The 21,235-nt window shown below is 51.0% G+C and overlaps 1 protein-coding gene and 2 long non-coding RNA genes across 17 annotated transcripts in view; 2 read left to right on the plus strand and 1 right to left on the minus strand.

Moving 5' to 3' along the window:
• Positions 1–3,425, plus strand: part of LOC127470620 (uncharacterized) — an 87,996-nt gene extending 84,571 nt beyond the window's left edge. The window contains exon 4 of the long non-coding RNA XR_007904346.1: positions 3,372–3,425. This is a non-coding gene — a long non-coding RNA (uncharacterized LOC127470620). The remainder of the gene's footprint in view (positions 1–3,371) is intronic.
• A 2,156-nt stretch (positions 3,426–5,581) lies between these two features.
• Positions 5,582–8,236, plus strand: LOC127470500 (uncharacterized). Its single transcript, XR_007904318.1, has 3 exons — positions 5,582–5,882; positions 7,141–7,196; positions 8,160–8,236. It is a non-coding gene; the product is annotated as an uncharacterized LOC127470500 (long non-coding RNA).
• Positions 6,468–21,235, minus strand: part of SKI (SKI proto-oncogene) — a 95,023-nt gene continuing 80,255 nt past the window's right edge. Inside the window, exons 2-9 of one of the 15 annotated variants that reach the window (XM_051786090.1) lie at positions 17,468–17,593; positions 16,875–16,990; positions 15,622–15,872; positions 14,857–15,158; positions 12,626–12,856; positions 10,147–11,382; positions 10,049–10,072; positions 6,468–9,873 (exon numbers count right to left, since the gene is read on the minus strand). In XM_051786090.1, the coding sequence (XP_051642050.1) occupies positions 11,194–11,382; positions 12,626–12,856; positions 14,857–15,158; positions 15,622–15,872; positions 16,875–16,990; positions 17,468–17,593 (1,215 nt within the window). In that variant the 3' untranslated portion in view covers positions 6,468–9,873; positions 10,049–10,072; positions 10,147–11,193. Of the gene's footprint in view, positions 11,383–12,625; positions 12,857–14,856; positions 15,159–15,621; positions 15,873–16,874; positions 16,991–17,467; positions 17,594–21,235 lie in introns of all 15 variants that reach the window. The other 14 variants (XM_051786085.1, XM_051786086.1, XM_051786089.1 and 11 more) reach the window with 14 other exon arrangements.

Consider the following 21,235-nt stretch of genomic DNA (forward strand, 5'->3'; position numbering starts at 1 on the left):
TAATGGATAATTGAAATATGGCATAAGGGCACAGGATTGGAATTCATGCTGAGGGGAAAAGAAATCCATGGAAAAACTCCATCAATGGGCAGGTTGTTGCCACGGCAAAATAGTGTCAGTTTTACAGTAACGAGATGTTTTGTATTCCATAATGTTCTTGTGTTGTAGAAGCATTTGAGCTGTCTGAAAATACCAGGACATTCAGCAGTTTGAGCTCACCTAGGACTTTCTTACTCATCCCACTAAAAGTGCCAAGGAAATAAAGCTGTTCCTTTGTATCCTTCCAGAGAGGGCAGGAATCACTCCTGGGTGTTCAAGAAAAGCACCAGGATGCCTGAAATTCAGGGGACTTGAAGATTGCAGCACCATACCAGGAGCTTTGGTGTGATCCCTGATATCCCTCCCAGTCTTTAACATCCCATTGCTTCCATCATTGGAGCTGGAGATGATGAACAGTCAGATCTGAGACATTTGGGTCATGAAATCAGGAGGTTGAGTGAACTTCCCTGTGCTGACTGTGATTCTGTGACTCCAGCCTGTCATAGCTCCTGGCTGGGAACCTTGTCTGTCCCTGCCCTTGGGTGTGTGGTTAATCCTTGGACTGTGGGATCCCTGGGCCAGTCTCCAGTGGGGCAGCCACGATGCCAGGCCTTGGGGTCACACCCAGTCCCATTCAGCCCCAGCTGGTCAATGATTAAAAGCTGCTCTGGTAAATGATTGTGTTGTGCCCTGACCTGTAAAACGTTTATAAGGCCTGAGAATAGTTCATTGCCTCCATATAAACTGCTTATAACCTGGAAACGTGGTGTGGGGCTGAGGGCAGGGACAGAGGGACAGAGGGACAGGCAGAATGTTGGGCCTCTTATTGAGATCCACTGGATCCTCGTGCCGTGGGAGGGACAGGAGATCCTGCACAGATCTCTCCCAGATCTCTCCCTCCAGAGCAGAGGCAGGAGGAGTCCCCCTCTGTGCCTGGATTTGAGTGGGCAGGAGCTGGAAGTGTCAGAGCCCTTTGGTCCCTAATGCATCCTGAGGATACAGATAAGATGGGCTTGTGGTGACTGGCAGCTGGAAGGAAAGGGGGAATGCTGCCTGTTCCAGTGCTGGAAGGGCTCTGGGGGATGTGCTGAGTTCCCATGACCTACTTGTGTGGGGTGGAGGGGTCAGTCCCTCCTAATGCCCTTCCCTTGGCATCCCTGGTGTGTCACAAACCACTTGGGGCTGGGGCTGAACCTCACACTCCCTTCCATCCTCCAAGTTCTACCCAAATGTGAATAACCAACAATATACCAAAAGATGAGTGGCAGAAATCACAGACATCTTTCAGTGTAATTGTGATAAGCAAGTTTTCCTTTGTGTGCTCATCTTTCATTTAATGTTGTTGTTGTCTCAACGAAACTGGCAATGGGCATTCTGCCCAAAGCCGTGGTAGAGGATTGCAAAATCCAAAACAGGGCTCGAGACTTTCTCTTGGGCTCCCAAAGCTGTTCTGAGGCTGAAATGGAAGGTGTGCAGGGAGGAAAGAAAAGCCTCCCTGGATGAGCCTGACGTGTCCTGGGTTGCAACGTGAGCTCAGTGGGGATTTCCGGCAGGAACACAGCTCCTGCTTCTTGGAGGTGGAACTCAGCCTCTTTCATTATCAGGTCTCTGGGTGGGTTCATTCCTTCCCCATGGAGCTGGTGATTTATCTTGTTTGATGGAGAAATTGCTATGACAAAATGCTAAAAGCTCTTGCTCGGGGCTATTTTTAATCTGCTGTAGGTGAAAGATCAGAAGACATTTTTGGAAGATTTATGTGTCATACCCCTGTGCTGGGTGGGATAAATGGGAGTTGACAAAATACAGGGCACAAGATTTAAACCATTGCCCTCTGACATCCCGAGGCATCTCAACCCTGTGTGATCACAGTTGTGTTCAGCAGGGGAAGGCTTTGCTCTGGGGGCATCTCAGATGCTCAGCAGAGGTGCAGAAATGCAGTCCCTGTTCAGTCTTTAAGCTTTATTGGTGGTGATCAGTAGTTAAACCTGCTCTCGGGCCTCCATGGGTTTTAGTGCAGAATATTTTCCAGCAGTCTCTGCGTGCTCGTGGTGTTTGTGCACAGTAACACAGCCCTGTTCTGTGGGGAGGGAGAAGCTACTTAATGACAGTTCAGCTTGTGCAGACTCAGCGTTTTTTGCTGATCCTTTAATAGTCCAAACTGCTTCCAGCTCTGGGATCTCTGTCAGCTGTGCCCATTTCTGAAACAGGAGCCCTGACAAAGGCTCTTGACAAAAGCCCTCAGAAATTCCAGGAAACCTTTTTTTCACATCAAGTGTGAGCCAGGGCCCTGTTTCTGCAGCAGTGCAGGAGAGGGGCAGGGGCAGGGTGGGTGCTCTGCCCAGGTCACCCACAGCACTGGGACAGCCCTTCCAGAGCCAGGGACAGGGATGGAGGGCTGAGGCTGAGGGAGTGCAGGCTGGCTGGAGAAGGGGTGGCTGAAGGGGAGGACTGGGCTGGCTGCAGGCTGAGACACTGCTCTGGGCAGTGCCCAGGCTGGAACCTGCACATCCTGGGATTTCACTGATTTAGTGCTGCCTTGGGGCTCCCCAGGCCTGCCCTGCTGCCCCTGCAGGTTCAGGGCTCTGTCAGTGCTCCTGGTGTTCACGTGCAGTTTGTGCTCCCAAAATGACACATCCTTGTGAGGCCACATCACCAATTAACATGTGGATTTGTTCTGCATGTGCAAGTCTTTTCTTGGGCAGGGAAGTGTCACAGAGACTTGGCTGAAGGAAAAAAGGAAACAGTTTAATCTTAAATTGTAATTGTCATCCTCTGGCTAACGATAAGCGATATTATGGCCTGTGTATCAGCTGTAATTAAGCAGTGAGACACAACAAGGTGTGTGTTACAGGCAGATAACACAGTGCTTAAGAGCCAGTGACCTGCACAGCACGTTATCTCCCAGCTGCACGAGCCCAGGGTGTCCTGTGGCTCCCAAATCCACTGTCCCCTCTCCCCTGCCCACAGGCTGCTGTGTATAGTGTAGGAATCCTAGAGGAAAACTGGTGTTGGAGGAGGAAACCCCAGTGACTGAGACCTCCCAGTGGCAGAAAACATGGAACAGGGTCAGCTTTGCCCTGCTGGGTCCCATCAGGGCACTGCTGTTTCCCTTTATTCCTTATGTTACCCCAATGAAAGTTTGCAGGGCAAAACTCTTTGATGTTGATCCCATTTCCAGTTTAAGCCCCGTGGATGTGGATCTGCTGCCCCTCAGTACTGGGCTGCTACAGAAAATTGCACAAAATTAATGTACAGCAGATCCAGTTGCTGGATTTTGTTCCTGTGTAACAATCTGTCTCACACTTATTTATTCATGTTTTTTCTCCCCCCAGCCATACAAATTAGAGTGTCACTGGGATCCTGGTAAACAAACTGCTGGCAGAGGGAGGAAAGCAGCAGTAAGGTAAGGAGAGAAGCATTCCATCTGATGTCTTTTAGCCAGTAATTGCCAGAATATGCATGGATTGATTTCCCAGTTTTTGGGTACTGTTACCCACTGAAAGGGGTGGATTCTTATTTGGCTAAATGCAAGGTCTGAGCAGGGTGGGAGGTCACTCCTCTTGAGTCCTGAGTTGTGCTGTTTGCTGTCAGAGGCACAGTTTGGTTCTGGGGGTTGGGATGGCACTGAGCCCATCTGGACCCTGATTTCAGTGGCTGTCCTAGATATTATTGTATTAAAAATATAAATAAATCGAGTTAGGCTTAATACAAGAGCAGAGAGACAAGGCAGGGGCCAGAGCCAGCTGTCTCTTGCTCGAGTCCTTCCCTGGGTGTGAGTGCTCCTGATTCCAGCTGTGCACTGGGAATGCCTCTCCATGGCTGGGATAATCCATTCAGAGCAATTACAAGGGATCCATCACCAGCAGGGCCTGAGCCACGGGCTGCTGATGTGGGAAAAGGGATGGGAGGGAAGGAGGGAGTGCAGGGAGGGAATCAGTTCCTGCCCCGGGGGTGTGTGCCCCGGGAATGGAGCAGTGTGGGATCCCAGGCTGGGCACAGGGCTGTGTGTGCTGTGCCCCGGGCTGGGCAGGGCAGTGGGAGCTGCTGCTCCCTGGACACTTCCTGGGAATCCACCGACAGCAGCAGGACTGGGGTGGGCACGAGGAGTTCAGAAATTCCCACAGGGAACCTTTTATCCAACAGCCCCAGGCCCAGGTGGGATCCTGTGTCTGCCTCACATCCCATCCCACGTCCTTTCCTTGGTGGAGCCGCAATCCCAGCCCGGTTTTTCCGTGCAGAGGGTTGCAGGGGGAGCAGCAGGGCTGACATCAGGAACTGCACACTGCAGAGCCAGGACTAGGAAAGCTCCACTGCCTAAAACTGCCCTGTGTGATGAATCCCTTGGCACTGCAGGGCAATCCTGCCCTGGGAGCTGCTGCCAGGCAGGGGCTGGAATTTTGGGCACAGGGTTGGGGTTTAACATGCAAGGAGATGTAACAGGAGGGGTTTGGTGCCTCCCCCTCATCAGTCCCTCTGCCCCTGCACTCCCCTCGTGGGTTGGAGAGGTAACTAAAGGAACTGGTCACTCCTCTCACAAAGCAATGTTGAAATCCAGGAGCTGGGTTTAGGAATTCTGAACAGCTTCACTGCCTGGGAAGGGACACTTTGCCTCTGCTGACACTGCAAAGGCCCCCAGTGCCTCTGTGGAGAGGTTTGGTGGGTGATTCCTGCTTGGACCATGAGCAAACAGGGATGTGGATCCACGGAGGCCCCAGCAGGGACAGTGTTACTGGGGACACTGCACATCTGACCTCCTTTGAGGCTGGAAAACCTCATTTTCCTTTGAGCCCTGCAGGTTTCCTCTTGCTCTGTGCAGTTTTCCTCCAGCAGGTCACAGGTAAGGGAGAGGGAAGAGCCTTGGGGTGGGAGGTGGAGGAGCCAGAGGACTGGGAGAGCTGGGCCAGGATGGCTCTGGGGAAGCACTCAAAGCACGAAGCTCTCCAGGTTCCACCTCAAGGAGCTGACTCAACAAATACAGAAGTGAATTGCAAACCATGAGCCAGAGACCCCCCAGATGCTGTGCAGGACAGTTCTGCTCCCTCAGCCCAGCCCAGGGAGCTGTGGAAACTGTTCCCTCCCAAATAAAAGTGTATGGGAATTTGCAGTGCAGTCAGGTAGGCTGCAGTGCACATAAGCCAGCTCATAAAAATTCCAGGGGTATGTACGTCACCCAGCTGGGGTTGGTTGGATTCTGCTCTTCCCTGGCAGTGCCTGGAGTTCCCTGAGATCACCAGGAACACTCCAGGGCTTCTGCTGCCTCCCTGACTCCTGGCATTTTCCACACCTTTGTCCCTTCCTTGCAGGAGGTTCGGGTCTCATTCCCAGTGTTCTGGGTGTTATATTGAGTAAACTGAAGTTATTCTGGCAGATAGTAATAAAATTATTGTTAATAAAATTTAAAATAGATAATTTCAGTTAGGAAATCAATAAACTAGTAATTTTCAAAACCCAGTTACCCCCTTAACCACCAACACCCAACAGTTGGCCTGGGCTTTCCCAATTTGTGTTGTTGCACTCAGAGGTCCTTGGGGATGGAGCACAAAATGATGTTTGCAGCCTCTGCTGTTACCAACCCAAATCTGGGTTGGTGTTTGTTTTGTAGCAGGAATTCCATGGGAAGGAATTCTCTGGGAAGGACCAGCTCGTTCCTTCAGGGCCAAGTCCTGCCCTGCACCAGCTCCTCCAATGGTCCCAAATGCTGAGAGATCCCATGGAACACTGGGCAGAGGAATTCCTGTGGAAATCGTATTCCTTGTGTAATGGAACCTGTGGAACCAAGTTCCTCTGAGTGTGCTGCTGAAGAACATCAGGAACCTTGAGAAGATGTGTCAGCTGTGCAGGAGGTAACTGTCAATGAACTTTGAATTTTAGAACCCGAACTGCCAGGAGCAGTGGGTGGGATCTGGGGCCCAGGAACCTTTCCCAAGGGAGTGACGTGGGCCTGTTTGGGACATGCCCCCACCCCTGGAGAGCAGGGTTGGCTGAGGCACAAATAAGAAGTAAAGGTTTATTTTTCAAGCCCTTTGCTCATTCTCTGGCTTTTCCACTGCTCTTTGGGGGCATCTCAGAACCGTCCCGGGGCTGTGGAAATTCTGCAGCCACTTCTCAGAAACCCAGGAGAGAATTACTCTCACATATGTTTCCATCTTCTGCTTTTTGCATTTTCCCCTCTTGCATTTCTTTTTCTTTGGCCCGGAACAAACCCCTCTGTGCTCCCAATTCTCACCATCCCAAGGAAATGTCACTGCAGTGTCCCAGTTTCCCGGGCAGTGGAATGCAGGATTCCCAGTTCGGTTCCAGCCCCCTCCCAGGAGTGTCCCTGCAGGATCTGGGGAAGGTTCTTTCCCTGAGCAGGACCAGGGGCTGCCTGAGCACATTTGGGGGGCTGAGCCCGGGACACCCCAAGAACAGCCCCGAGCCCGTCAGTGTTTTCTGGACAAACAATTTTATTTTCGGTAATGCGTCTATACACTGTACATTCAGTCACTGTGGTATATAAGCATAGCTATTTTCATACATAATCTCATAAAGTCCTTTATTTTACAATATTATCTGCATTGGGGGGGAGGGGATGTGGAAAAGGGGGTGGAAAAGGACTATCAAGGTACACAGCGAAATAGATAAATATGCCAAGCTTTTTTCTTATTTTTTTTTAAATCAGGCATTTATAAACAAGAAAGCATACATTACTTACATAAAAATAGTTCTAGAATAGTAGAGTAAGTCATAATATTGTCATTAGCAGCAGCATAGGAGAGACCAGGATAACAAAAATGTGCTGAAATGCTATTGGCTATTATAAATGTAAAGATTTATTTTTCTTCAATTGAAAAAATGTCATTTCTGTGAGTTCTTTTGATTTAAAAAAAAAAAAAAAAACAACCAAAAACAAAACAACCAAGCCAACAAAAAAAACCCAAAAAAAACTTCTCTCTAAAACACATGACTGCTGAGAGGGCAGAATGGAACAAAATCAACCTTTTGGTAATAAAATACTTTACAGTGAAAATAAGGACAAGTAAAATGCAAATGATGGAGAAAGGTTGTAACCCACATTGAAAACTTGCAAAAAGATTTTGTTTTGTTTTTTTTTCCTAACAGACAGCAAAGGTTCTTCTCAGTTAAAAACACAACTCATAAAACAAGACAACTACCAGGTAAGAAAGAGTTTTGAAAAAGTAAACACCATATACACTTATAATACAACAGTGTAAAATGAAAAAAAGTATTTACATGTTGAATTTACTTTTAATGTTTTTTTACATTGGCTAGTTCTGTTTGAAAAGCAGAATATTATGTATAGAGTTAGCTGCTCCATAGATATGAATGTTATTGCTGTTGGTTTTTATTCCCTTCGTTAAGTCTTCGTTCAGTAATAGAAACAAGGAGTAATTAAACTGAATATACAAGTAGTAATATATTTGTAAGTACAGGGAGAGTCAACAGCCTGTATGAAACACCTCTTCTCCCTTTGAACTTCTTAAAGGAAACTAAAGCACAGATGAAGTGAGAGATGTGGCAGCTCCTGCACTCGGGGCTGGAGAGCCCAGGGAGTGCAGCAGGGAAAGAATTCCATGTGAGTGGGATTGACTGAGGTGCTGCAGCCTCAGAAATTACACAGAGAGCTCCCTCTCCTCCAGCACCTTCACACACTCTGCAGAGCCCCCTCCCCACATCAGTGTCTCTGGGGCTGCCACAGGGACAGTTCTAATTATTCTGAATTAGAAACACGTTACACACTCTGCAGAAATAACAATTTAACTGTTAAATGTGTTCAGGAGATTCCCAACAGTTTAAGCCATTCCCTGTGAGCCCCTCCTGGGGTTTGGCTGCTGCTGGACAATGTTTGTCCCCACCTTTCTTGCCCCTGATTTCAAACCTTCATTTATGGAAATGGCTTTTCACTCCCAAGCACTGAATCTGTGGAGCCTTAACTGGGGCAGGGTGAGTCCCCTGCCAGGCACTGCCCTCCTGGAGTGACCAACCCGGGGCAGAACAGGAAACCAACAGCTGGAATTTTGTTCTGGAGCCTTTTCCTGCCCCTCTGAGCCAGGGGAGGCTGCCTGGGATCACTGGCTGTTGGTGACACTGTTCTTGTTTCTCCTCTGAAAATCCTGCAGGTTCCCTTCCTTCAGGAGGGGGGAGCCTCCAGCCCAGGGAGCCCCCGAGCTCCCCTGGAAAAGGAAACCACAGGTAAGAGTCACTTTTCCTGGGGAAAAACACCTGGAGATGGACAGGCTGCCTTTGCTTCTTGAATTATAAGGGGAGAGACACTCTCAGAGATCAGGGGAAACCTGCAAAGCCCTGGCTCAGTCCCTGAGGGAGGCCAGGACTGGTCTCTGTGTAATTCCCAGCAGGGCAGCAAAGCAGAGCACGAGGGACTCGAGATGCACAGAAGGGTAAGGACAGACACAGCTGTTTAGTTTCCCTTGAAGAAATAAGTGGATAATACAGCTCTGGAAATCATAAGGCTGAGAACATTTTTCTGCATACTGCATAACAAAAGAACCCCTTTACATAAGACAGTAATAATGCCCATTAATGACTATATGGCAGAGTTTAATCCATGCATATGATTTAATAATCGCAGAAAAAAAAACATACAAAGAAAATAAAACCCCACATAAAAAAAAAAACAAACAAAAAACAAACCTGCTCAAGCATAATCAAAATTCCTTTTGCATTGCACTTTAGAAGGAGATCTGCACCTAGAGCCAGTCTCCAGCCTCCCAAACACAAGGGCCAACCCCTGTATCCACAGACAGGTTCAGGTCATGGACTTGGTGTGACTGTTTCTTGCTCCCAACAGTTTTACATTGTCCCAGTAATTCCACTCCTTTCATATTTCTTCTTTTTTTTTGTACCTAAAACATATATATGAACTTCTTTGTTAATGCTCACAGTTATTATAATGGTTATTATAATGGTTTCAAGCAAACAGCTCTTGTTTAAAAAAAAAAAATAAAATCTCTCTAATGTACTGTAAGTAAATACCATAATTTTAGGATTGGAAGCCGCTTTCTGTCTACTGGGAAATAATTTTGAAGCTTACATAGTTTGCATTAATGTCCAAAAGCAAATAAAGATTACTGGAAATATGTTCCTTTGTTTAGAGTAACTTCTGGGTATGATGATGCATGGGGGGGGTTCTCTTTTTTCTTTTTTTTTTTTAATTTCTTTTCTTTTTATTCTTTTAAGGTAAAAAAGTGTCAGCATTGCCTAGAGAAGATGCTGAGAGGAAAAATGAGCTGGAAGGCACATCTGCAGCCCCAGATCACATTTTCACATTTGAGTGTGTCAGAGGTGAGTGTTTAGGGGTGAAAATAACTTTTCTCTTGATCAGTAAAGCACCAGCTTTATTTGTTAAGCACTTTTGGGAGCATCTCAGCTGCTCCCCAGCTTGGGTCAGATACACAGCCACAAAACCAGTCCCCTGGTCTGGTGAATTCCTGCTTGGGATGTTCTGGACCTGCTGGATCCTCCTCTGTGAAGTGGAGATGCTGATGGGAGGTGGCAGTGCTGGCAGGTTGGGTTCATGGTTTGCACAGCTCTCAGGGCAGAATCTAGAATGCTTGGCTTCAGAAACAGGGAATAAAATGCAGAGTAAGATTCTGACAAAGTGCAGGTTTTAAAAAAAAAAAAAACAAAAAAAAAAAACTCAGCACCACCCCCAGGGCAGTGATGGCTGCGTCGTGTCCCGGGGCTGCGGCTTGGACCCCAACATGAAAGTGAGCTTCTTGTTGAAAACAAAAAGGTTTTTAATAAAAAAACCATGTGGCTTATTCACAGCAGCAAAACCGTCGGTGGTGTGGTCTGTGGTGGCCGAGGCTGCACCTCCCTGGGCATGAGAATCCTGCACCTCCCTGGGCACGGGAATCCTGCACCTCCCTGGGCACGGGAATCCTGCACTTTCCAGGGTACAAGAATCCTGCACCTCCCTGGGCACAGGAATCCTGCACTTTCCAGGGCACGGGAATCCTGCATCTCCCTGGGCACAGGAATCCTGCACCTCCCTGGGCACAGGAATCCTGCACTTCCTGGGCACGGGAATCCTGCACCTCCCTGGGCACGGGAATCCTGCATCTCCCTGGGCACGGGAATCCCAACGGGCAGCTCGGGACGAGGGCAGGGAAATACTGAACTCACGGCGAGATGGTGCAACGAGATGAGTTTTCCAGAAAACTGAAAGCTGAAGATTTCAGAATGACTTCAACACACAGATGTCTCTGCTTTGTTCCTCTACCAACTGATCATCCATTTCCTTCCTCCCTTTCTTTCTTCCCTTTCCCAAAGCTCAAGTGCTCCTGGATGAAGTCTCTGCACACCCCAAGGGTGCTGGCGTGGGCTGCACAGGCGGGGCCCGTGGGGCTCTCAGTCCAACACCACCTCCTTCCCCACCCCCTGCACGCTCCTGCATCTTCCCTTCTTCTTGTGTTTAGGGCAGGAAATTAAGATAATTCTTTCTAAGGAAAAAAAAAAATCAACTTGGAAAAGCACTCTGAACTTCCCCCACCCCCACGTGACGGGATGGAACCGCGCTGGCTTCCGAGATGGCTGGAAAACTGCTCCTGACATGGCACCATCACCAGAGAGGGGCTTCTGCACAAAGAATCCCAAAGCCTAGAAAGTCATTAAAAATTGTGCATCGAAGGTTTGTTGTTTTTTTGTTTGTTTTGTTTTGCTTTTAAACGTTCATTATAAAAAAATCGTGTTAATTTTTTTTTTTTAATACCAAGTCTGTATAATGAATTATTTTAAATAGCTTATAAGAAAAGTTGGTTTGCTTTGTCAATTCCAAAATGTTCCAACGGGCAGGAGAACACAACCCCCCTGCCCTGCTCTCCTTGGACTCTGGGTTCAGCTGGACGACGCCGCTTGCTCCGAGTTTGCCAGTAGAAAATTCTCGCTGTGGACTTAAAAGTATTTTGTTTTACAAACACTTTGTGTTTTCTAGGCACAGTAAGATGTTGTGCTATATGGATCGGGAAGGAGAAAAAAAACAAACAAAAAAGAGGCAGAATTCAGTGCTTCTGTTCTAGAGGGTAACAACGTTTGCCTTCCAACTGCTGCGAGTCCGTGTTCCCGCCGGTGCCAGGACAGCTCACCCCCCGCGCCCGCCCTGCGGCGCCGCTCCCGCCCTGCCCTGCCCGGGGCTCAGTTCTCCATGGGGCTCGAGGTGCTCTCGCTGCTGGGCTGGCTGCTCGACTTAGGCCACAGTTGTTCCTGAAGTTCCTTGACCACCTTCTCCAAGTGTTCCCGGGCCTCCCGCTCGTGCAGGAGGTCGGCGCGGAGCTGCTCCCGGTCGGCCTCGGCGTGCTGCAGCTTCACCTGCAGGTCCTCGATCTGGGGGCAGAGCAAACGGGGATGCCTCAGGAGCCTGCACTACCCCACAGAGCTCTGCACAGGCTCAGAGGAGGGACAAAACCGTGCACTTCAGGGGTAAGACTATCAGGATTGAGGCAAGGAAGGAATTCCCTTTCCCATACTTTTTTCCCTGCAGGGGCTGCTGAGCTTTGAAACTTCCCAGTGACTCCAGCTCCAGCAAGGGAGGTGAAAGCCAGCAGAGTTAAGACACAGCCTAAGAATTCCTTAATGCAACAGAACTCTGGTCACTCCTTACACCATCACTTCTTGAGGCAGAAACAGCTCTGGCACAGCTGGAGGGCCTGGGGGGCTCAGGGGGCCGTGACAGGGCTGGAATCAAACACCAGGGGATGCTGCCAACCTGCCAGTCCTGGCTTCAGAAAAGATAAACCTGCAGAACATTAGGCTACTTGAGTTCTTTTTGAGGTGATTTTAGCCTTTTAGATTGGGAAACCTCATTTATTCCTTCCCAAGGAGGGGATGTAGTAGGAGACTGAAATTCCCCGTTGTCACAGGCTCTGGAGCAGCCCCAGTGCCTGGCTGGACAGAGCTGGAGCACACCCAGCCCAGCCCAGGGGTTCACCTGCCCTGCTGGTGCCTGGGTTGTGTGCTCTGGGAACAGCCAGGCACGCCCAGGGCAGCAGCTCCCGGCGTGGCTCTGTTTAGTCTGGACACCCCTTATCAGTGAGACATCCTGTGATGCTGGAGAGGAAGCCCCACATCATTTCCTGCTCCTGCTCAGACGTGTCTCAGCAGCACAGGGGCCACTCCCCTTCCCGTTATCAGAGAGCCTCTGATTGCCAGGGCTCTGCTTTTCCTCTTCCCCTCCTCCCTTAAAGCCACCACACCAAATACCTGCAGCTCCCACCTGAGACCCTGCACTGGCTCCAAGGAGCTCCTGTGTCTGACAACACCCTGCCCAGCACTCCCTGCTCCCAGAGCTCCTCTGGCAGCAGCTCAATGTCCTCTGGGAGGCAGAGCCTGCCGAGGGTGACCCGTGTGTGGCAGGGCCGTGGGGGCGAGTTTGAACTCGAGGAGTTTAAGTCGGTCCCTGTGCCCCGTTTTTGGGAGTTCTGCCCTTTCCTGACGCGCTTTCCCCCGGGCTGTCCCTGGGAGGGCGGTGGAGCCGCGCCCTGGCAGGGACAGGGACAGGACAGGGACAGGCACAGGGACAGGACAGGCACAGGGACAGGGAGGGCTGTCCCAGCTCGGGGGGCCTCACCTGGGCCGAGTACTTGGCTCGGAGCCGCCCCGCCTCGCAGCCCTTGTCGCACACGCGGATCTGCCGCGCCTGCTCCAGCTCCCGCTTCAGCCGCACCCGCGACTCGTTCGCCTCCTTCATCTTCTTCTCGTTCTCCGCCCGCAGGCGCTCGATCTCCTTCCGCAGGTTGCGCTTGGCCTCGGTGGCTTCCCGCAGCTTCTCCTTCTTGGCCACCCTCAGGAACTCCAGCTCCTGGGCACAGAGGAGGGAGGTGTGAGCAGGGGGAGCAGAGCCCTGGGATCCAAACCCCATCCCCACCTCCCGCCGGCCGGGACCGAGGCAGCTCGGGGCTGAACCCCGCTCTGACCCTCGGACAAGCTCTTTTCCTTTAAATCCTCCGGGGTTCCTGCACTCCAGCCCCCCTGAAGTCCTGGATAACAAAAAGCTCGAGGGTGCAGCCACGTTTTGCTTTGTCAAGCAGAATGGCTGCGACCATCTGGGCCTGAATAAAGATGAAGTGCTGTTGGAGAGAGCTCCCAGCAACGTGCTCTGCTCCAGCTCCACGTTCCAAACCCCCCAACTGCAAAGCCCGGGCTGGAACTGGAGGCACTGGAGATGCACAACATGGTAAGTGCAGGTTGTGAGTGTCCTTTGTGTCCAGCAAAGCTCAAGAGGGAAGTTCACAAACAGCAGCAGCTCCATTGGACCAAATCCCCCAAAAATCCACTTAAGGCAAGTTCAAAACACAAACTGTGTGTGTTTTCTAACCCTGGGTGCTGTGGGTGACTGGTGTGAGTCCCAAGTCTCCTGGCAACCAGCCCATGGACTGCCCTGTCACAACAGCTGGAGAACTCCAGGCTCTCTGGAGCTGAACTGAACCTGGGCACTGCCCCTCCCACCATCCAGGATCTCAACAGGAGCTGCTGCCTTGGAATCTAAATCCATGGGAGAGGGATAAGGAACCTCAAGGTACACAGGAAGCAGCTCCTAAGCTGTTGAAGTCCACGTTCATCATGAGCACAGAGCTGTGGCTCACAGGTCTGTCTCCTAAATGGTTAAATTAGAAACTGAGGATCTTTCTTCCCCAGCAGCAGCATTTCCTCCCTGTCCAGCCCCGGTTTCTGTGCAGTAACAGTGCAGGCAGGGCATGGGAAATGCACTCTGACAATCTCACTTCCCAGCCAGGCCATTGTTAGCACAGCCCTGCCTCTGGAAGGGCACACAGAGCCTGGAAACACACACACATGGACCTTCTGGGACTGGGAACCCACAGCTTCCCAAAGGGAAAATGGTGCCCAGACACCCCTGACATGGGGAGAGACACTTAACACCTCACCACTCAATTCTGCTGCAGCAACTGCTTCCTGTAACTCCTGCTTTAAGTACCCACTATTTAGTTCAGATATTTAAATATTAGCTTTAAATATATATCACTTATAAAAGTTTACTTTTAAATACATAAAATAAAGCACAGATTTACTGAAACACCAGGGAATGAAGTGATTTGCTCAGGGTAACTAAGAACAAGCCAAAGAGCCCCAGTGCTGGTTTTGTGTCTCCCATGCTCCATCTGCACCATCCCATGGATTTGTCCCAGCTTGGGAACAGCTCCACAGAATACTCAGAGAGGACACACAAATCTCCTGCCTTGGTTGTATCATCTAATTCTCTGCACTAGTTCTGTCCCAGCCCCTTAAAAAACCAGTTCAGCCACCACTGGGCTCAGCTCATGGCCAGCACTGACCTGCAGCTCTGTCTGATCACTCTGCTACAACCCCTGTGTCCAGGATTTCCAGAAATAAGGAGCTGCTTCCCTGACTGAAGCCAGTGGGATGCCTGACAAAGACCTCAGTTCAGCTGTGGCCAAGCCCCAGGAACACCCTCCCTCAGCTGGGACATGGCAGGGTTTTCACAAAGCTTTTAAAACTCCAGCTAAAGCCTCCAGAAATGTTTCCTGTTCAGTGAGATGAAAACAAAATAAACTCTGCTGGACTAGGAGACTTTTTCAAGTAATGAAAAGATGTTGATTTTGGTAACCATGGACTTATAACCCAAGGAAAAACAGGTGGAAAGCTTAAAGGTGGAGGAATGGTCCCTGTGTTTTGGTTTCCTGGCTGGATTTACAAACAGAGCCCTGGCAAAGGCTGTTGCTATTTGGGATAAGTGAGGCAATTCCCTTTTCCCAGGAGGGTCCCCAGTGCCCCTGAGGAGCCCCCGAGCAGGGCAGGGCAGGGCAGGAGGGGAGGCAGTACCTGGTGCAGGCTGCGCTTGGCCTGCAGGGCCGCGTTCAGCTTCTCCTCCTGCTTCACCCTCATCTTCACCACCTCGTGCAGGAATTTCTCTTTGGCTTCTTTTGTGTCCAGGCCACTGTCCAGGGCCTGCCTGAGGTGCTCCAGCTCAGCTTCCAGGCCGCTGCTGTGGGAGTCAGGGTGTGCTGCCACCTCGTAGGAGCTGTTGACGGGCACGGGGGGCTGCATCCCAGGGGAGCTCATGTCCTTGGCAGAGCTGGATGAAGTGAAGGATGGGGAGGAGAGCGAGGATAAGGAGGAGGTGACTGGAAAACAGAAACATTGAAACATTCATTTAAAAATGTCTAAAATCAATACATGTATTATAGACAGCTCATACATAACTCATATTTAAGAGCTGGACTCGATGATTCTTGTGGGTCCCTTCCCACTCAGCATATTCTGAGATATATATTTTATATATATATATATATTATATAGCTCAAAAGATGCTGAGACCCTTTTATACAGACACTATCAATATTCAATTAAAAAAAAAAAGAAAGAAAATAAAACCTGGCTCGTTTTATACTGAGATACTTGAAATATGACACAAAGCAGCCCTGACTCAAGGGACCAACTCGCAATTTCTCTGAATTGTGACCGTGCAATTCACGTCACCGTTGAGGCTTTGGGCTTCCAGAATTCCATTTGAACACCCAAAAAGCTGCACAGTGAAAGATCCAGCCCAAAGACAGCAAAACAAAGGCAGGTACGACCACCACTCACATTCTTCCCTGGTTTCTACTTCAATTTCTGCTTCCGACTCCTTGTCCTCCTCGGGGGCCGGGGCCGTGGCCTCGGGAGCAGCCACGTGTTCCACGTGTTTCCTTTTCCTGGGCTGGGCAGAGCTCAGGGAGTCGCTGCCCCGGGACACCACGGTGGCACAGGGGGGGTTGCTCACGATCTTCTGCTGGGCTGGGGGGGCCAGGGCCACGTTGGGGGCCACGGCGCTCTCGAAGCTCTTGTAGGAGTAGAAGCTGGTTCAGAGCGGGAGGCAAAGGGAAGGAGAAGAGGGTCACATTCTCGGTTTTAGAATGCTTCCCAGGCCATGGGTGGCACTGGAATGACGGTGAGTTCACTGATCCACACCAGCTGAGAACCTGCTGTATCTCCAGCCCTGATTCACACCAGCTGAGAACCTGCACTTGGCAGTGTTTGCTCTCATTAAACCTGGAGAGGAGGGACAGGACACCCCGAGCACCCAGCTGGGAAGGGATCACATTCCCAGTGCCACGTATCCCAAGGGCACAAAAGGGATGGGACCTCCCAGAGCCTGCAAGTCACAACACTGTCCCCTCCTGCTCCTGCACTGTTGCTTTGCCCAGCTGCACACTGCACTTGTGTCCATCCACAAACGTTCTGGGAGCTCAAACCAGCACTTCCCGAAGGAAAGCCATGGAGTGCCAGAGAGTCTTTGGTGTGTCTGTGATTTGGACACAGCACCCAAGTGCCCATGTGTAAACCAGAGGTGGAACAACCAACACACCTGTGGTAAAGAGCAGCAGTACTGTAACATCAAATATGTAGGATTTTGCAAAAGGAAAAGCCAAGACTTTGTATCTTCCATTCAGCATCTCCTACACCACGTGCCTTCAGTTATGTGTTAAAATTCTTCCTGGACCTGCTAAGGATGGAGCTGTGCTGGGAACACAGCCTCTGTCAGGGAGCTGCTGCAGGGCCCATGGAATGGATGGGAATGGATGGATGCTCCCTGACCACCTGCCTGACACAGTGACTCCACTGCCCTTAAATAAAAGCCCAAGAACTTCAGTGACTGTCCCCAGAGGGACCATCCCTTCCCCACAGCCTTTCCTTCCCATTTTCACAGCAGGTTTCACCCCAGAAAACCCATTTAATGAACACACAGACCACCAACACTTCTGGTTTCCCTTCTGCCAATCCCACCACTGATGGTGGTGCAGTGAGGGAGGGACAAAGCCATCCCCCCAGAAGGAAGCTGCCCCTCCATGTGTCCTTACCTGTCCCGGATGAGGGCGGGGAGGTGGCCCGAGAGCTCCTTCTCGCCGGCCGACACCGCGGGGGACCAGGGCCGGAACGCCGAGAGCCGCTGCCGGGGGTGCACACACCCGATGCTCTGGGGACAGGAGTGACACCCACAGTCCTTCATGTCACAGCACGGGGACACCCAGGGCCACATCCCAGTCCCCAGGGCCACATCCCAGTCCCCAAGGCCACCCCACCGTCCCCACAACCACCCACCATGGCCAGGCCCTGCTCCCACCGGGAAAACCTCGCGTGTGTCCTGGGCCAACGAGTTCTGTGCAGGTCACAGGGACCACAAACAGCTCCTGAGTCCTGTAGGATTCCTGCACCTCAAAGGCAGGAGGGAATTCCTCACTCCCCTGTCCCAGTCCGGGTCAGTGGGCACTGGAGGGTGGCAGGGACACGGGGGGACGGTGCAGCTCAACGCTGACCAGGAGAAGGATGGAAATGGTGCTAATTTAGAAAACCTGGGCAGGTTGGGTCTCTTGTTTTCTCCTCATTTCCCCACTCCATGCAGTGATGCCATGTGCTAATTTGATCTTTCGATTACAAAATATTCAACAATCACCTTGTTGGATGAACTGGATAAGGACCGTAACCAACTGGACTGTTTCTCCTTCTCAGAAGAAGCTGGAGATTGGGAAGCAGAGTCATCTGTTTTGGGCTTTTTGGAAGCAGGAGGATCTGAAGAGACCTGAAACAAAGACAGGCAGGAAAACCCAAAGTCAGAATTCCTCACTTTGCAATCAGCTCAGAAACAGGTTATAAGGCAAAAGCCAAATTTGTATTTAAAAGGAAGAAACCTTGGGTGTTGTCCTGTAAGGCCAAACAAAGGAGTGAAAACAAGGGGCAGACACCAGCTGTGACATAACAGAGCTCATCCCGTCCCTCGGGATCCTCCAGGGCAGTGTGGAGGGTGCAGGAGACAGGGGCAGTGACCTGAGGGGGACACTGCACACAACTGTCGGCCCTTTATGATTTCTGTGTGCAGAAAGGTAAGTTTAATGTGGTTGCTGAACTGGAAAGATTATTTTAAACGAGAACAGACCAGACTTTGTTATTCTGTTTGCAGTGGTTGTTATGCCGATGACTTCACTACCCCACAGCTGCAGTGGATTCTGGGGGTGCTGCCAAGAGCTGCTTTGCCTTTTCCACAAGTGGCTCAGCTTGGCCCATAAATCATCCTCAAGCACAAGAAAGCCCTTTGGCAAGCAAACCCCCTTTCCTTCAACACTGTGAAGGAATAAAATTCCTATAGTCCCAGCGTGGCTTGCAAAAAAATTGGTAACTACTGGTTTAACTGGTGCTCTGGGGATCCCAGCGGGAAGCCCTGCCAGCACAAACACCTCCACGGGCAGGGAGGGAGAAGGTTCTGGACCCTGTGCTGCATCATGACCAGATATAATAAAAGAAACGTTCCACCTCCATTTCTGTCCCTCCTTCTGTCTTTTTGCAGCTCCAAACTCTCCACCTTTCCACATTCCCCTGCCCTGGCTCCCGGTGAGGTGGCAGAACCACGCTGCAGGAACTACTAAAGCCTCATTTTTGCATTAATTTTTTTCTTCCTTACACCCCTCTGTGGGCAAACAAGCATTGATACAGGTGGCAACATCCTGGGAGCCTGAAGTGCTCCAAACCCAGGTCTCCTGGCCAGTGATAGAAAGGGTCTCATTTGCCAACGTCCTGTGTTCTGAAAATCAGTCCCCTCCAGGCACCTTCAGCTGGGAACTCAGGGGCTGCTTCTCCAGGGGATTATTGAACCTTGTACCTGAGGAACTGTCCAAGGGCCCTTCTGCAGAGTCCCAACCCAGCAGCTCTGTAACTCCAGCCATCCCACCCCTTTGCACACCTTGATCAGGAGGAAATCACAGCCCCAAGTCCGTGCCCAGCCTGCAGCTCCCAGGGGAGCAGGGCAGGAGCCCGAGCTGTGGCTGCAGCCGTGGCTGCCCAGCTCCTGCCAGTCCCCCTGGCACACACCCACCCTGCCCAGCGTGCCCAGGAACGTCATCACACCGTGCCCAGAGGGCTCAGCACAACATTCCCTGGCACTCAGGGCAGAGCAGATGAGCAAGGATCCCACGGGGAGGGGGGGTGTGACCCCCAGTTACAACCAGCCCGTGCCAGAGCCAGATGCCAACTCCAAGGGATTTGCAGTGGATTCTTTGGGCACGGCCTCAGGCTTCCCCAGGGCCACTCAGACCCAGCTAGGAAAAGGCATTCCCACTCTGGAACACTTTCTGCAGAGCAGGACAATGCACTGGAGGAGGTTTGTTCCTGCTCTCGGAGATGCTGCCTGTGCAGAATCAGTGACAGCACGAGAAAGGTATTTGGCAAGTGCCCACTGATCCCAGCCCTATCCACTGGGGATGCTGAGCTGTGTGGGGAGGGGAGTCGGGGTGGAGGGTGGGGAGGAAGGGGGGCTTGGAATGGAAAAGGCAACAGGTGGCAGGACTCAGCACGGAGCCCGGCCCTCCCCCGGCCATCCGCCCGCAGGACATTCTGTGCCGGCCGGGTGGGACAGCCAGGGGACCATCCCACCAGGACACTGGGGCCATCCCTGCTCCACACACTGGGGCCACCCCTGCTCCACACACTGGGGCCATCCCCGCTCGGGACACCACAGCACACAGGACACCCATCTCCAGGAGCAAGAGTCCATTCCCGAGAGGCTGCAGGGGAGATGTTCCAACAGAACGATCTCCTTTGCTCATCTCCAGCTTTCTCCACTCCCCCCCTTCCTTCCTCTCTAAATCCAGGCTGACACCAAGGGCCAGGAGGGCTCTGAGCACAAAACCTGTCAGCAGACCTGGGAAATGATCCTTAACCTCGTTGCCAGGAGCCCGTATTGATCTGGAAACGGGAGCTGCAGCTCAGGAGAAAGCAGTGAAGGAGATTTGTGCACAGGGGAAACAGGTCCCCCAGAGACATGGAAATGGGAGAGAAAAGGAGGTGCTAAGCAGGGCCTGCAGGGCTTTCTAACTTCAAGTCATCTCCCACCACGGGACTCCTGTATCCTGACAAACCAGAGCTGCCTGATGTGGTGCAGCCCAGAAAAGGGCTGCTGCCAATGTGGGTTTGGAGCTGCTGTGACACCTCCACCGCTGTCTCTCCACCCACTGTCCCGTTGTGCTCACAAGGATCAGCTGCTGGCTGAGGCAGGAGCTGCCTCTCGGGAGCTGTTTCAAAACCCCTCCTTAGCAGTGTACAAAGGTAATAATTCCAGCAGCTTCCCCCCGGTCTGTGAAATACCGAGTCACTGCATGTTGATTTTAGTCAAGAAATGGAGGTTCCCCCTGAAACTCCTGACCCAGAACCACCCTTCTGGCCACAGCCCGGAGCCACTGGATTCCAATTTTGCAGGCTCTGACTCTGGAGGAGGCAGGAGGGAATTTGCTCTCAACTACAGGAAGATACTCGGATGTGGAACAAGACGAGTCACTGAACACAAAATCTCCTCTCCAGGTGACTCAGCCATTACATCCCACTCCAGGACAGATTCCAGGCACCAAGATACCCCACTCCAACACTCCTCTGGCCCCAGCAGCCAACAAACCTTGGTACTGGCTCAAATGGGGATGACTTGATTCCATTTCTTCTCTTTGCCAAATAACGAAACACACAGAGTTGCAAAAGAAATACTGAAAATCTGATGTAACTTTTTTGCCATCTTCACACATGATTTATGAAACCCTTGAACACAAACTCTGGGAGGCTGAAATAAGTATTTCCTGATTTCCTGCTCATTTTTTTTCTTCCATTGAAGGCAACTTAACAATCTGCTGTCAAATGGGCCCCGTGCTGGGCACACCCACTTGTGAATATACATTTTCTCCACTCCACAGCCACGAGAAACTTCAGGACCCAAATGGGCCCAGAAACGCTGCAGGACACGTTTCCTTAAGCTTTGGGACTGCTGCTTTCTGAAGCAAACAAGTTTCAAGGAAAAACAGATACAGAGGGATTTACAAAGCTGCTAAAAAAAGATGTCAGGAGTCCACTGCAGAGGGAGATTGGGGCCTGTGAATAATGTCAGCCATTTTAAGGCAAACCCAAATTAGGCGGCTCAGTTTGGCCTCCAGCCAACCAGGGCCACATTTGACATGTCAGATCAAATTTTCTACTTCAATTAAGTATTACAGTAACAGACCATGAGACCAGTGGAAAGAATTTCTGACACTCTCCCCCTCTCAGAAAGACAAACCATGCCCAGTGCTCTGCAGAACCAGCAGGTCTGGGCCGGGCACCCTAACGTGCAACTCTTCCTGCAACCACAACAGAAAATGGGCCCAGAAGAAATTCTGACTTTTTAAGGTGTGGGAGTGCTCACAGGTATGAT

The sequence above is a fragment of the Manacus candei genome, unplaced genomic scaffold (assembly GCF_025592945.1).
Source record: "Manacus candei isolate 608988 ecotype Guabito, Panama unplaced genomic scaffold, ASM2559294v1 h1tg000022l, whole genome shotgun sequence".
In the NCBI taxonomy this organism is placed as follows: Eukaryota; Metazoa; Chordata; class Aves; order Passeriformes; family Pipridae; genus Manacus; species Manacus candei.